This window comes from Trichechus manatus, unplaced genomic scaffold, assembly GCF_000243295.1.
Source record: "Trichechus manatus latirostris isolate Lorelei unplaced genomic scaffold, TriManLat1.0 scaffold00403, whole genome shotgun sequence".
Lineage (NCBI taxonomy): Eukaryota > Metazoa > Chordata > Mammalia > Sirenia > Trichechidae > Trichechus > Trichechus manatus.
Window position 1 is genome coordinate 126,212 of NW_004444339.1, and position 17,230 is coordinate 143,441.

The window sequence follows — 17,230 nt, forward strand, 5'->3', positions numbered from 1 at the left end:
ATGACTTCAACTTAAAAAGAGAAGAGTAGTGAGCTCTACATTCTTTGGTGTTGTTGGGGAATAGTTTCTTCTGTTTAATAATATGATGTGCATAATAGAAAGAGGGGAAAGAGAAGATTATTTAGGTTCTGAAAAAGACAAAGTATAATAAATGCAAATAAATTCATTTCTGATGCATATAAATACATGCATAGACACATGTATACATATGAGATTATTAATTTAGCCTATGAAAATATTGTTGTTGTTATTTGCCATCAAGTCAATCCTGACTCCTGGTGACCCAGTGTGTTCAGAGCAGAACTGGACATAATACGTAGAAAAGTAGAACGTAATGCCACAGTTTTGCAGTTTATTCTAAAAGCAGGACTTAGACATCTAAGGTAGTGTTAACATGGCAATAGTTTTAATAGTTTGTGGTTCAATGGACACAAGCTAACAGCATGGGTAATCCAACCTTCTAAATGCAAAATCCTATAAGATATGAGAAGGATTTATCAAAAACACTTCAAAAGAGAGAATCGATATGACATATTTAAAGATCTACTTTGTCCTTCCAATAGGAGCTCAACATCTCCTATGTTCTGGAGGTGTGTGATGAGATAAACTGACTTCAAAATAGCCCAAGTGGGGATTTCCTGTTCAAACATGAAATAACACATTGAAGAGCCTTCTACTTTTTCATCTCTTGACTCACTCTGAGCCCTCACAGGGTAGTCTATGAAGGGGACAGATATTCTTTGTGCTTTTGCAGGATTTATGTCTTTAGATTTTGCCTTCTACTATCCTGCTGTAGTTGGCCCCTCTGGGACATTAACAAGGCCTCCCCACTGATGGACGCATGACTTTCCAACTGAGAGAAGGTATGGACCACTGCTCTCCTGTCTGTGTTCTAGCCCACCTCATTTAGTGGGAGGTTATAAATGCTGTGCATGATGCCCTGAGGGACTGTTAATGTACAATAGAATCACTGTGAACATTGGAGTCGGGCTAAACAGTGAGCCCCGAATATGAAATGTGTTGGAGGATTTCTTAATTTATTCAAATTATTACGTGTGGAGAATTAGTCAAATGCACACACACACACATTTGAGCTTGTTAATCAACATACTTTAAAGTAAAATCCCCTAAGCACCATGACAATGAGCAATTAATTTTGGATTTTATATGTAGTTCAACAAGTGTCTTTGTATCATAATGTAATATGCTACGTTTAGCCCAGTGTTTATTGCTAGATTCTGAAAAATAATGATTGAATGATGCAAGGCCAGACATAATTGTCATTCACTTACTAAGATTATGGACATGTGGTTTTACTTTTTTCAAAAAGGTGGATGAGGTAGCTTCCATAAAGTGCTAATCTAAAATTAATAATAAATATCAAAAAACTTAAATTAATTTAGCAAACCACCGGGAAAAAACACACTAATATAAGAGAACGCTGTCTAATGAGTTAATTTGCAATTCCTACCCAACGCGAATCAGAAGCACCAACAAAATACTGTAATGAAAATATTAATTAAAACTGTTATTATCTATTCAGAGCTTGTAATTGCCAAGTTGAGAGTTATGTACTTACATGCATTCCATTTTATATATTATTATTCCCATTTTAGATTAGACTATTAGATTACTAGTTTTTAAGCACCTTTTTAACGGTCTAAGCATTGTAAGTTTCAAAACCAGAATTCAATTCTTTGACCTCACTGACCCCAGAGTCCAATGAGAAAATTATTAAACTACATTACTGAATTACACCAGTTACTTACACAACTAAAGGAACCCACACGGACTGGGACAACCATATGATCTTTCTGGAAGCTGGAACCGACAGTGTTCTTCCATAAACGGGATGCACTTCTATTTATCAATTTGTGGTCCCCTGTTTTAGCAATAAAATCGATTGCCAATAATTTTTATATAAGAAATACACTCTTTAAATTGTTTAAAATCAGGTTTCCAATAGTCTTTAAATGGTTGTTTATTGTGTAGTGTAATTATTCTGATACATATTTTCTTAAAAATGTAATGATTTCTCAGAACTCTGCACCTATTCATTAATAAGAAAAAGATCATACAATAGAACTTCAACTCTTAATAAATAAACATAAGTCACTAAATTAAGGTATTTTAGTGTAGTAAATTTTGATATGTGCTAACCTTCCAATTCCCACTTCTTTAGAGCACTCAGTTGTTCAACATTATTGTATTACAATATTGTCATCAATCAATGCATCATTTTTTTTTATTTTACCAATACAGCATTTTAATTTTTAACTGACATATTATAATAGTTTAAAATACTTCTGTGGAATATGACTTTTAATATGCAAGATATTCTTATTTATGAACTTCTTTTTTCTTCAATAATTTATTGCTTTCTATTACTCCAACCAAAAATATATTATAGAAGACAGAATATCTTTAAAAATTACTTATTCCTCTCTGAGACATTTGTGTAAGGCTCTAAGTCAATTAGAACCAGAACTTTAGATTCTCAGCTGTAAAGTGAGCACTGACACTTACCCTCCTCCCCACCTAGTTTGATCTTGTCATGTACACAGCACGTATTTCCTTCTCAAGCCCAGTTTCTCATAGAGCACAGACCTTGACACCCCTCAGCTGCAGAGATGAATAATCAAACAGTAACTTACTCAGAACTGAATCTGGCCAAGAAGCCAAAAAGGCAGCAAATCAAACCTAAGGACGCTGATAGCTCCTTTTCAGTCACTGAGCGGGAAATAACTTATGTGGAATTAAACTTTCATAATGCTTCTCAAGATCGTCAAAAGAATGACAAGACTTTCCACTGCAAAGGTAAATCATCTGATTAGTTCTCATTATAACTACACTAGAATGTGCAGTTCTGGTGCAGAAATGTGGGGAAAGAGTGAAAATGAAGACACGGAGCAAGGGTAGTCAGATTAAGGGAGTAGGCTCACTGCTTTTCAGTTTTGAGGATCAGACCTGAAGTACGGATATTGTGTTCTCCTAGGAAATTAGAAGGTTAATTCTGTTCAGACATTGTTGAAATTTGTGGGCTTTGAAGAACAACTCATGGGCTATTATTTTACTGAAAATGCAATAGTATATTCTGAGAGAAAAATTACAATGTGGACTGTGGGTTCAATGTCCAGTATTTCTGTACATGATTCCCTGTGCACCTGGGTTCTCCTGTATGTAAACACTCTGAACACTGGCTCCATCCATCCTTTCTCAGTGTTTCCATTTCTCTGTCTGCACATCACCCATCACCTCCAGGGAAGCTCATTGCTGGGACCCTGGGACTCATCTGCCTTGTCTTGACGGCCGGTGTAATAACCGTGACAGTCACAAGTAATAACTGTAAGTTTTTGAAAGATTATCAAGGAATATTCCTTTTAAAGGTGTGAAAGTGCCTCTGTATATTTCACATTTTATGGAATAGAATGCTCATTTTAATGTATGCATTTGTGTGATATGTTTACCGGGTTTTTTAGTCTTAGTAAATAAAGAATGCCGCCTCAATGTGCATTAAATGTGGAAGAGTTATTCTGAGATTTTCAAAAGTATAAATACACAGAAAGATCGCAGATTTTATATGTTTATAATTCTAAATGTCTGTATTGTATGTGTGTGTGTATACATGTGTGTGTTTGTCACATCTCAAAGATTTGCAATGAGAGACTGAGAACACCTACTGCGAATAAAATTAATCTTGGAATGTAGGTAATTCAAATACTGTAAGAGGTGATAAAATTTCTCCTTTAGACTGTTCATATGTTTTTGCAAAGCCTTTATTACTATTTTTTGTTAGTTCAATCATTTTTAATATACATTATTACAATTTTAAATGTTATACTAAATTTAAAACTAGGAAACTAAAATTATTATGATTTATTAAAGGAATATTAATCTCTATAATAATCACTACAATCCTTCTAGCTAATGAAATCATGGACGAGAACAGAACTCAGAAAGGTATGTCATAATTTTAAAAGTTCTCATATAAACCAAAACCAAACTCATTGCCAGCGAGTCAATTCCAACTCTTAGAGACCCTATAGAACAGTTTAGACCTGCCCCCATAGAGTTTCGAAGGAGTAACTGGTGGATTTCACCTGCCGACAATTTGGTTAGCAGACAAACTCTTAAGCACTGCACCACCAGGGCTAATATATTAAGATTGTATTTTTTCTCTATTTTATGTTATGAAGAAATAATAACACATTTTTTAAAACCTTCAAAAATAAAGCAATAAATTTTCATAAATAAAGATCAGATGAGGAACTCCTGCTTGTTGAAAAGTTAGAGGAAATATGCTTTTACAATCACTATAGCCTTCTTTTGACAACTGCCTCAAAGTTCCTACTGCTCCTGTAAAGATTAAACAAAACCATACTAACAAAACTCGTTCTTGTTGAGTGGATTCCAACTCATAGTGATCCTATAAGACAGAGTAGAACTGCGCTGTAGGGTTTCCAAGGAGTGATTGGTGTATTTGAACTGCCGACCATTTGCTTAGCAGCCAAGCTCGTAACTACTGTGCGACCAGGGCTCTGCCTACAAAATTCTATGAGGAAGTTCTACTGTGTCATATTGGGTTGTTATGAGTTGAAAATGGACTCGACAGCACCTAACAACAATAACAACAGCATGATAAGAAATAACTTTGTTATTCTAATAAAGTGGTGCTGGTCAGTGATTTTCAGGACGTGTATAGGATAGAGCTTTTGTTTTTTGCTTTTTAATTGTACATAAATTATGGGATGGGAGGCTGACCTTTTCTGTGTGGATGTGCTTTTTTTTATGTATGTGTGAGTGCATGAGATTGCATATATAGGTTATGTAGATATACACTTAACGCCTATGCAAATATGTCAACTAATTTATATTTTTTAATTCCAGTTGTTCCTGGATAGTGACTCATATCCTTTTTTCAGCTAATCATTGTCACCGTTGTCCAGAGGACTGGTTCTCCTATTCCAACCATTGCTATTATATTAGCAGTGATATAAAAAACTGGACTGAGAGTCGGATGGCCTGTGTTTCTAAGAATTCTAGTCTGTTTTATATGGACAATGAAGAAGAAATGGTAAGATTTCAAATATTTGAAGTATTTTATTGAAAGGTATAACATACAAAACCAAATGGATACAAAATATATTTGAGTGAATAACAACTATCGAGAAACATTACTGATGTGCCATATGTTTCCTACGCATCTTAAACTATAAAGATTTGCCTGCTTAGCAAGCTTCTATAAAGAGAATTATACTACATGAAGTGTTTAGTGTCTGACATATTTCAGTTGATATTGTGTTTTTAGGATTCACCCACATTTTTGTCCATGTTGTTGTTAGTTGCCCTTGAATTGACTCCGACCCCTGGAGACCTTATGAACGAGGAAAACGTTGTCTGGTCCTGTGCCATCTTAATGGTCAGTGGTGTCTCTGAGTCCATTGTTGTCCATTCATCTCACTGAACGTTTCTCTCATTTTCACTGGCCCTCCGCTTTGCCAAACGAGATGTCCTTTCTAGTGATTGGTCTTTCCTGATGACGTGTCTGAAGTAAACAAGCCAAAGTCTCGCCATCCTTGCTTCCAAGGAGCATTCTGATTGTGATTCTTCTAAGACTAATTTTTCCAGAGTTGTGCTTCATTTTTTCCCAGGCTACATAGTACTCCATTGTTGGACTTACAATGCTTTATTTATATTTTATACCATTAAAATACATTGGTTTATTTCCAGTTCTTGCTATTTATGAAAAACAAGGCTTCCATACATTTTTTTTCCTTAAATAAACTCTGTTGTTTCATTTGGCCATAAACAAATAAATCAAAATTGTGAAGATTAATCACAAGATGAATAGACCCATGTAATTACGAACCAGGTGAAGAAATAGAAAATGCTAGCCACCCTTCCCACATTAGCTCTGCCCCTGTGTATGCTCTTATCACTTCTTCTTCTTCCCAAACCACTCTCCTGACTTTTATTACAGATTAGCTTTACTCGGTTTTGAACTTTGTATAAATGGCATCATATGGCATGCATTTTTAGTATCTCCTTTGACTCTCATATGGTATTTGTGCAGGTGAACCATACTGTTGTGGTTAGTTGCAGTTCGTTCATTTTCAGTGCTGTGTTGTGTAAGTAAACCCACCAAAAATAAAGAAAAAACCTAAGCAGTTGCCATGGAGATGATTCCGACTGGAGGCCTATGTGTTTCAGAGCGGAACTGCACTTCAGGAGTTTTCAGTGGCTGTAACTTTCAGAAGTAGGTTGCCAGGCCTGTCTTTCCGGGCACATCTGGGTAGTCTTCAACCTTCAAACTTTCCATTAGTGACCAAGTGCTTAACCATTTGTACTGCTAGTAACTCATTGTTATGTAAATAAACATTTTAAAATCCATCCTGTGGTGAATAGAAATTTAACTATTATGATAATACTTAGCTACTATTTAGCTATTATGTGTAATTATTCTCTAAATATCTTTCTGGATGTCTTTTGTCCATATATTACCTAGATGCACAGGAATGAAATGGTAGGATCATGTAGGGTTATAGGTGTATGTACATGTCAATATTTTTAAATTATCCCAACAGTTTACTAGTTCATAGCACACATACACAGATTATTGAACAGTGTTTGAACCTGTCCCTTGATCCACATCCTCATCAAAACTTAGTAGTATGAGAAATTTTAAAAGTAGAAGTTTTGATTGTTCTATGATAGTATCATTATTATATTAATAGACATTTTCCTAATTATTGTTAGATGGAGCACATTTTCATGTGCTATTGGCCACTAGAACATCTTCTTTTATCAAGTGCCTATTCAAGTCTGTTGTCCTTTTTTCCTCTGTGATTGTCAGTCTTTTCCCACCAATAAATTCTTGACATAATTTGCATATGATCTCTTTTTGATATGATAACTTTATAAGAGTTTTACTTTTCTCTGTGGTTTCATATTTACTCCCACAGTGGAGTCTTTTAATGAATAGAATTGATTAATATTAGCATAGTCTAATTTCTCATTTATATTATTAGTGCTTATTTTGGAGCTCTTTTAGTAATTAATCAAATTTCAGTATAGATAATCTACTAAATTAATCTGTCAATTTTATATTTTATCTTTTTTTTTGAAATTTTTTCTGAAAATGTTTACCTACATTTAGATGTATTGTTAGGTGTCGTGGAGTCAGTTCCTCCTCATAGCAACCCCACGTACAACAGAACGAGACACTGCCTGGTCCTGTGCTGTCCTCACGATTGTTGTCATACTTGAGTCCATGGTTGCAGACACTGTGTCGGTCCATCTCTTTGATGGTCTTCCTCTTTTTCACTGACCCTCTATTTTACCAAGCATGATGTCCTTCTCCAGGGACTGGTCCCCCCTGATAACATGTCCAAAATATGGGAAACAAAGTCTGCTCATCCTTGCTACTCATGAGCATTCTGGCTGTACTTCTTTCAAAACAGACTTGTTCGTTCTTCTAGCAGTCCATGGTATATTCAATATCTTCGCCAACACCATAATCTAAATTCATCATTTCTACTTCTCTCTTCCTTATTCATTTTCCAGCTTTGACATGCATATGAGGCTGCTGAAAACACTATGACTTGGGTCAAGTGCACCTTAGTCCTCAAAGTGACTTGTTTGCTTGTTAGCACTTTAAAGAGATCTTTTGCAGCAGATTTGCCTACGTAATGTGTCATCTATCTCTTGACTGCTCCTTCCATGGGCATTGATTAAGACTCCAAGTAAAATGAAATCCTTGACAACTTCTATATTTTCTCCATTCATCATGAGGTTACTTATTGGCCCAGTTATGATATATTTCTCCAGATGTATAATCTATTGAAATTCATTTTTCGTGATGCTGATAGAAGTTTATACTTTTGAACATCATTGTCTAATTGAGTGAGCATAATTTATGGTTAAAATGATCAGTTATCTATTCCTCTTTGTGGCCACGTTTGTCATAAATCAAGGATATCGATGTACATTTGTATGTGGATGTGTTCTTGGTCGCTACTGTGTTTCACTTTTCTATTCTTTTTTCTTGCATCAATATCACATGGGCGAAATCTCTGACGCTTTCTCTTCATTCTGTCTATTCAGCGCAGTAGTGTTCTCATTCAGGATTTATTCACTTCTTCTCCGCTTAGCCCTTTACATTTCTATATAAATATTCTCAAAACACATGCTGTGACTCTATTTAAGTTACGTTAAATCAATAGATTAATTGTTGAAAATTGACATCTTAATAATGTAATATCTTAACCGGATTTTATCCTCCATTTATCTTCTCTCAGCATGGTTTTGTGTAGAAGTCTTGAAATTTGAAATCAAATGTTTGTTTGATTTGGCTCCGGTTATCTTTTATATTTCCTTTTCTGATGTTTCTAATTTATCCTTCGCTAATGATATGTGGACATTGACCTTGTGTCCAGCAATCTTTCTAAACACACTTAGTAATTCTAGTAATTTGCCTTTAAGTTCCTTTTGACTTTCTGCCACAAAATTTAATCATGTATGACCTGTGTCAGTTTTATTCCTTCTGTTACAATTTATACCTAGTTTATTTATTTATTTACTTGAAAGACTGCTCAGCTCAAAATTGAGGAGAAAAAGTGTTATTGGGCATCATGGTCTCATTGACCTGTGTCGCAGTAACAGCTTTAATCATTTCATCACTGGGTACATATTCTGTTGGTTTTTTTGAAGACAACTCCATCCGAATATGGAAGTTTACTTTTTCTCCCTTTTAAAACCATTTCTTGAGATACACTTGACATAAAATAAACTGTACATATTTAAATCATATAATTTTTTAACTTTTTATATGTGTATATACCTGTGAAACCATCAATTATAAATAATGAATACAACTGTTACCTTCAAAAGTTTCATTAATCACCTTTATAGCCCCTTTTCCCACCCTTCACCTATCCCCAATTATAGACAACCACGGATCTACCTTCTATCATCATCATTTGGCATTTTCTAGAATTTTTTTTTATAAATGGAATCATACATTTTTTTCTTATTTCTTTCATTTAACATAATTATTTTGAAATTCATCCATGCTGTAGCATTTTTCAAGAGTTTATTATTTTCATTCATGAGTAGTAAGTGTATGGATATGCCACAATTTGTTTATCCGTTCAATTGTTAGTTAACATCTGGCTGTGTATGTCAAGGTGGTGATTTCATCTGTTCTTTTTGTGTTATTTTATAAGTGAAGCATAATTCACTTGCATTCAACTGCCCAGGTTTTGCATGCACAGTTCAATGACTTTGAGAAATATATGCATCTGTGAACACACCACACCAACCAGGACAATATTTCCTTCATCCCATGAGTACTCACTTTCAGACGCCTGATTTCCAATATCATAGCTTAGTTTTTCTTCTATCAATGCTTCACTTCACAAGTGAGTACATATTTCACAATTTCCTGATCGATTCATCTGTTTATGGACATTTGGATTGTCTCCAGAATTTTTCTATTCTGGAAAAGAATTATGAAAAATCTTGTGCAAAAAGCTATGTGTACGTACATTTTCAATTTTGTGGAATTCAAGTGAAATTGCTGGATCATAGGTGAAGTGTATGTTTAACTTTAAAAATAAAATCTCGGCAGAACATTTTCAACAGGTTTGCACCATTTTCCTTCCTAAAATTGTTTGAGAGTTTCATTTCATCTATATCCTTGTTAACACATGGACTTACTAGATATCTTCTTAGGATATCTTTTATTAATTAATTTTTTTTGAGTGATCTTTGTTGCTTTCAATAATTTGTTTTGACCAAGATTGCAAAAGTTATTAGCATTCAGTTTTTCAGAACATTTTACTCTTTGCTTGTATTTCAGCAATGTCTCCCATGTTGTTGCTGTTGTTAGTCACCTCCAGCTAATGGCGACCTTATGTATAACACAGCAAAATGCTGCCCAGTCCTGTGCGATCCTCATGATCATAAGATCTGTAGTTGTGTCCCCTCTTTTGATTTCTTTGTATAATTTATGCCTTCTCTCTTTGCATTCATCTTTCTGGTTGGAGGTTCATCAATTTAATTAATCTGTCGGAGAAAATGTTTTGGTTTCACTTGTTTATTCTGTTTTGCAGTTTTCATTTTCATTAATTTATGCTATTATGTTTATGTATTCTTCCTTCTTTATTTGAGTTTTTATTTTTATTTTCTTGAAGTTAAAGTTAGATCATTTATTTCAGACTTTTTGTATTTTATAAAATAAGAAATCAGTGTGGTAAATTTACCTCTTGACACTGCTTTAACTACAATTCACAAATATTGACCTGCTGTGTTTTCATTTCATTCTATTCTTTTTTTTTAATTTCTTTGTGACATTCTCATTGACCTCTTGGGTTATTTAAATTCCTCACATATTCTCTTTTTTAATTAATTTCTAATTATATTGCATTGTATTCAAAGAAAATATTTTCTATGATTCCAGTTCCTTAAAATCTGTTGATGTTTGTTTTATGGCCCAATGTATGGTCTATGTTGGTGAATATACTATGTGCATGTGAAAAGAACGTACATTATTGTGTGACGTGTTCTATAAATGTCCATTAGGTTAAGGTGGTTGATAGTGATGTTCAACTCTTCTTTTAATGATTTTCTGTCTACATGTTCTATTGAATAAAGAGAGAATACTAAGGTCAACAGTTAAAATTGTGGATGTGTCTTCTTCACCTTCAACTCTATCAGAGTTCCTTTATCTATTTGGAACTTTGATGTTAGATGCATACATACTTAAAATTATTTTGTCTTTTTTGATCAATTGACTGATTTATCATTATATAATGGCCATCTTTAACTCTTGTAATATTCCTTGTTCTGGATGTTACTTTGTTACTTAATATCTCAGTTATCTACCACTGCTATGACAGAAATACCACAAGTGAATGGCTTTAACAAACAGAAATTTATTCTCTCACAGTCTAGTAGGCTCCAAGCCAAATTCTTGACATCATCTCCAGGGAAATGCTTTCTTTCTCTGTCGGCTTTGGAGGTAGGTACTTGTCATCAATCTTCCCCTGGTCGAGGAGCTTCTTAGTTCAGGGACCCCGGGTCCAAAGGATGCATTATTCTCCTGGCTCTTCTTTCTGGACATTCATAGTACACGTCACACAATAATGTACATTCTTTTCACATGCACATAGTATATTCACCCTGTCTCTTAGCTTGCTTCTGTCTTTTATATCTCAAAAGAGATTGGCTGAAGACACAATCCAATCTTGTAGATTGAGTCTTCCTTCACTAACATGACTGCAATTAATCCCATCTCAACATCACAGAGACAGAATTTACAATACACAGGAAAATCTCATCAGATGACAAAATGCTGGACCGTCACACAATGCTGGGAATCATGACCTAGCCAAATTGACACACAGATTTTTGGGGATACAACTTTAATCTGTGACACATAGTAATATAGTCACTGCAATTTTTTTTTTGAATTAGTGTTTGTATGGCATAGACTTTCAATTAAAAAAAAATTAACCTATCAGATCTATATTTATACTCACTCCAGAGAAAAATGATCAACAGTTTTCAAAAATTATCAAAATTTTTATTGAAGATAATTCAAAAGAAGCTGCAGCTCTACATTGACAGGGAAGTGCCAGAACTTTAAGCTGGGTTCAGAACTGAACGAGGGATATCATTGTTGATGTCAGACGGTTCGTTGTCAGAAGCAGAGAATACTACAAAGATGTTTACTTGTGTTTCATTGACTAGTCAAAGACATTTAGCTGAGTGGATCATAACAATTATATATAACCTTACGAAAAATGGGAATTCCAAAAACTTAATTTTGCTCATGTAGATTGTGTACACAGACCAAGAGGCAATCATTCGAACAAAACAAGGGGATGCTGCATGGTTAAAATCAGGAAAGGTGTATTTTAGGGTTGTATTCTTTTACCATACTTATTAAACTTGTATACTGAGCAAATAATCCAAGAAGCTAGACTCTATGAAGAAGAACGCAACATCAGGATTGGAGGAAGACTCATTAACAACCTTTGATATGCAGATGACACGATCTTGCTTGCTTAAAGCCAAGAGGGCTTGAAACACTTACTGATGAAGATCAAAGACTACAGACTTCAGTGTGGATTACACCTCAACATAAAGAACACAAAAATCCTCATAATTGGACCAATAAGCAACATCATGATAAATGAAGGAAAGACTGAAGTTTTAGGGATTTCATTTTAATTGGATTCACAATCAATACCAATGGAAGCAGCCATCAAGATATCAAACAGTGTATTTCAATAGGGAAATCAGCTGCAAAAGATCTCTTTTTAAAGTGTTAGAAAGCAAAAACGTCACTTTGAGGGCTAAGGTACCTGACCCAAGCCATGATGTTTTCAATGGCCTCATATGCATGTGAAAGCTGGACAATGAGTTAAGAAGCCTGAAGAAGAATTGATGCTTTTGAATGTAGGGTGTTGGCGAAGAATACTGAATACACCACGGACTGTCAGAAGAACGAATATATCTGTGTTGGAGGAAGTACAGCCAGAACGCTCCTTAGAAGTGAGAATGGGGAGACTTCATGTCACATACTTTGGCTTTAGACATGTTATCAGGAGGGACCAGTCTCTGGAGAAGGATATCATGCTTGGTAAAGCAGAGGACAAACAGAAAAGAGGAAGACCCTCAATGAGATGGATTGATATAGTGGCTGCAACAATGGGCTCAAGCGTAACAACAATTGTGAGGGTGGTTCTAGACCAGGCAGTGTTTCATTCTGTTGTCCACAGCGTGGCTGTGAGTCCAAACTGACTCAACAGCACCTAACAACAAAAACGAACCAAAGTCAATATATTTTTTGCTTAGTAGATGTTTTAACGTTATAGCTTTGAAATCGCATGATGGAAGACCAATTATCTTGCAAAATTTTTAGCATTTAGCCTTATGTTTAACAGTACAGCATAGCATATGGCTTAGATTGTCACTCTTTTGCTGAAGTAATCTCAAGATTATTTCATCCCAGTTTCAAATGAATGCTATTAGCTGTTGCAAACATCATTAGCTTTTTTAAAAATTTAAATTTTATTTTGAGATAATGGTAAACTCACATGCAGTTATAGGAAATAATACATTGAGATTCTGTGTATTCTTCACACTGTTTCTGCAAATGGTAGCATCCTGCAGCACTACAGCACAGAATTAAAACCCGCGCTTAAGTTTGTCATTTTATTTATTTATTTCAGGTTGTTCCTTCTGTTTTTTTTCTCTTGTTCTTTCTTGCCTACTTGTGGGTAATTTGAGCATTTTTAGGATTTTATATTATTTATTTGTAGTGGTTTTTACTCTATTTCTTTGTATAGTTTTCTTGAGGATTGAGCTGGCTATTTTGATATGCATATGAAACTTTTCAAGGTCTGCTGGTATCAATGTTTTACACTTTCAGTAAAGTGTGGAAACCTCACTCCCATTAAAATCCCTGGTGGCTTAGTCGTTAAGTGCTGGCCTGCTAAGGAAAAGGCCGTCGGTTCTAACCCCCCAGCCACTGCACGGGGAGATAGCTGTGGCAGTCTGCTTCTGTATAATTTTCCAGCCTTTGAAACCCTATGGGGCAGTTCTACTGTGTCCTATGAGGTCACTATGGACCTTCTCCACTTTTAAATGTTATTGAACTGATTTGCAGATTGTATCATAATCTTTGTTTAAATCATTAAATATGGTTGAAAAAACTCATGAGGATAAGAATAGCCTATTGTATGTACTCGTATTTCTACTCTTTTCATTGTTTTCTTCCATCTGAGGCTTCAAAAGTCTTTCTTATTCATTCCTTTTTGTTTGAAGAACTTTCTTAGTCAGTTGTAATGAGTAGGTTTCCTATTGATACATTCTTTTAGTTTTTCTACATCTGAGAATGTATTTATTTCCCCTTCATACCTGAAAGTATAGTTTCACTAGGTATTGGATCCTTCTCTCTCTCTCTCTCATTTGGTATGAATGTCGGTGTGTTTGTGTGTCACTGTCTTTCTAAATTAAACCTTCTACCAGCACAAAAAGTGGTAGAAGCAGGACTAGTCTAGTTGAAGAAAGAGGTGGGGCCCAAAAAACCAAATGTTTGACTTCTATGTCATGTATCTCCTCAATGGCAGCCCTTTAATTTCCTTTACAAAACCAAACTCTGAGAAACATAGTAGAAAAATACACTGTTTTGGAGGGAAGAATGTAATAGTATCTGGAGACTTATTTAAACCCTTACTATGCTGTTTTTTTTTTTTTATTATTATTATTCAGGTAAAGGCTTATAGAACAAATAGTTTCTCATGAAACAGAAGCACACATGTTGTTTTATGACATTAGTTAACAACCCCACAACATATCAACCCTCTAACTTCTCAACCTTTTTTATTTTGGTGAAAATACACATAGCCAAAATACACCATTTCAAAAATTTCTACATGCACAGTTCAGTGACATTGATTATGCTCTTCCAATAGTGCTGTTATTCTCACTTAAGATGAAGGCTTACAGAACAAAATAGTTTCTCATTTAACAGTTACTGCAAATGTTGCCCTATGACAATGGTTAACAATCTCACAACACATCAACAATACCTTACTCAACCCTGGGTTCCCTATCACCAGCTTCCTTGTCTCCTTCTGCTTTCTGGCCCTTGTCACTGGACTCCTGTACCTCGTTAGTCTCCTTTGATTTACGGGGCTGTCCACTCCCAGGCTGAACAGTGAACCTCGGAGGTAACTTCACCACTGAGCTAAAAGGGTGTCTGGGGATCACACCCTCGGGGCTTCTCCAGTCTCCTTTAGGCCAGGAAATCTTGTCTTTTTTGTGGGTTAGAATTATGCTCTACATCCTTCTCCCACTCTGTCCAGAACCCTCTACTGTGATCCCAGTCCGAGCAGTCAGTGGTGGTAGCCGGGCACCATCTAGCTGTACTGGACTCAGTCCGGTGGAGGCTTTGGTAGCTGTGGACAATTAGTCCTTTGGACTAATCCTTTCCTTGTATCCTGTTCTCTCCATTCCCCCTTGCTCCCAAAGGGATGAGACCAGTGGAGTATCTTAGATGGCCGCTCACAGGCTTTTAAGACCCCAGACACTACTCTCCAAGGTAGAATGTAGAGCACTGTCTTTATAAGTTGTGTCATGCCAATTGAGCTAGATGTTCCCCGAGACCATGGTCCCCAGAGCCCTCCGTCCAGCACTTCAGTCCATCAGGGAGTTTGGATGCGTCTATAGGGCTTCCATGACCTTTCCTTGTACAAGTTGTGCTAGCTTCTCCTGTATTATGTACCGTCTCACCCTTCACACCAGATACCACTTATCTATTGTCTATTTAATATTTCCCCACACCCCACCCCTCCCATCCCTGGTAACCAACAAAGATTGTTACATTTTGTGTGTGAACTTTTTCATGGGTTTTTACAATAGAGGTCTCATACAATATTTGTCCTTTTGTGATTGACTTATTTCACTCAGCATAATGTCCTCCAGTTTCATCCATGTTATGAGATGCTTCACAGATTCATTGTTGTTCTTTCACCTTGCATAGTACTCCACTGTGTGTATGTACCATAGTTTGTTTATCCATTCATCTGTTGATGGACACCTACATTGTTTCCATCATTTTGCTATTGTGAACAATGCTGCCATGAACATAGGTGTGCATATGTCTATTTGAGCGACGACTCTTATTTCTCTAGGATATACTACTAGGAGTGGGATTGCTGGATTGAATGGTATGTCTATTTCTAGCTTTCTGAGGAAGCACCATATCATTTTCCAAAATGGTTGTATAATTTTGCATTCCGACCAGCAGTGCATAAGTGTTCCAATCTCCCCTTAGCCCCTCCAACATTTGTTATTTCCAGTGTTTTTGATTCGTGCCAGTAATGCCGGGGTGAGATGGTATCTCATTGTGGTTTTAATTTGCATTTCTCTAATGGCTAGTGATCGCGAGCATTTCCTCATGTGTCTGTTGGCCATTTGAATGTCTTCTTTGGTGAAGTGTCTGTTCATTTCCTTTGCCCATTTTTTAATAGGATTATTTGTCTTTTTGTTGTAGAGGTGTTGGATTTTCTTGTAGATTATAGAGATTAGACCTTTGTCTGACTTGTACTGTCCAAAAATTTTTTCCCAGTCTGTAGGTTCTCTTTTTACTCTTTTGGTGAAGTACTTTGAAGAGCATAGGTGTTTGGTTTATAGAAGATCCCAGTTATCTAGCGTATCTATTGCAGTTTGTGCATTGATGGTTATGGTTTGTATGCTGTTAATGCCATGTATTAAGGCCTGAAGTGTTAGTCCTATTTTTTCTTCTATGAACTTTATAGTTTTAGGCTTTATATTCAGGTCCTTGATCCATTTTGAAGTAGTTTTTGTATATGGCGTGAGGTATGAGTCCTGTTTCATTTTTTTGCAAATGGATATTCAGTTTTGCCGGTACCATTTGTTAAAAAGACTGTCTTTTCCCTCATTTGATGAACTTTGGGCCCTTGTTGAAGATCAGGTGAGTGTCGGTGGATGGATTTACATCTGGGTTCTCAATTCTGTTCCATTGGTCGATGTATCTGTAGTTGTACCAGTACCAGGCTGTTTTGACTACTGTAGCTGTATACTAGCTTCTGAAGTCAGGTAGTGTGAGTCCTCCAACTTTATTCTTCTTCTTCAGTATTGCTTTACTTATTTGGGGCTTCTTCCCTTTCCATATAAAGTTAATGGTTAGTTTTTCCATCTCTTTGAAGAATGTTGTTGGTATTTTGATCAGGATTGCGTAGTGTTGGAAATTGCTTTGGGTAGAATTGACATTTTCACAATGTTGAGTCTGCCTATCCATGAGCATGGTATGTTTTTCCATTTATGTAGATCCCTTCGGGTTACTTGCAGTAGTGATATGTAGTTTTCTTCGTATAGGTCTTTTACATCCCTGGTCAGATTTATTCCTAAGTATTTTATTTTTGGGGGGCTATTGAAAATGGTATTCTTTTCCTGATTTCCTTTTCATCATTCTCCTCATTGGTGTACAGGAATCCAACTTTTTGAATGTTTATCTTGTATCCTGCTACTCTGCTGAATCTTTCTATTATTTCCAATAGATTTCTTGTGGAGTCTTTAAGATTTTTTATGTATAGTATCATATCATCTGCAAACAGGGACAGTTTAACTTCTTCATTACCAATTTGGATGCCCTCTATTTCTTTTTCTTGCCTTATTGCTCTAGCTAGAACTTCCA

At 35.7% G+C, this 17,230-nt stretch overlaps 1 protein-coding gene across 1 annotated transcript in view; it reads left to right on the forward strand.

Moving 5' to 3' along the window:
* Positions 1-17,230, forward strand: part of LOC111819362 (NKG2-A/NKG2-B type II integral membrane protein-like) — a 67,879-nt gene that overhangs the window by 45,066 nt on the left and 5,583 nt on the right. The window contains exons 3-4 of the mRNA XM_023725794.1: positions 3,886-3,960; positions 4,923-5,074. Of these exons, the coding sequence (XP_023581562.1) occupies positions 3,886-3,960; positions 4,923-5,074 (227 nt within the window). The remainder of the gene's footprint in view (positions 1-3,885; positions 3,961-4,922; positions 5,075-17,230) is intronic.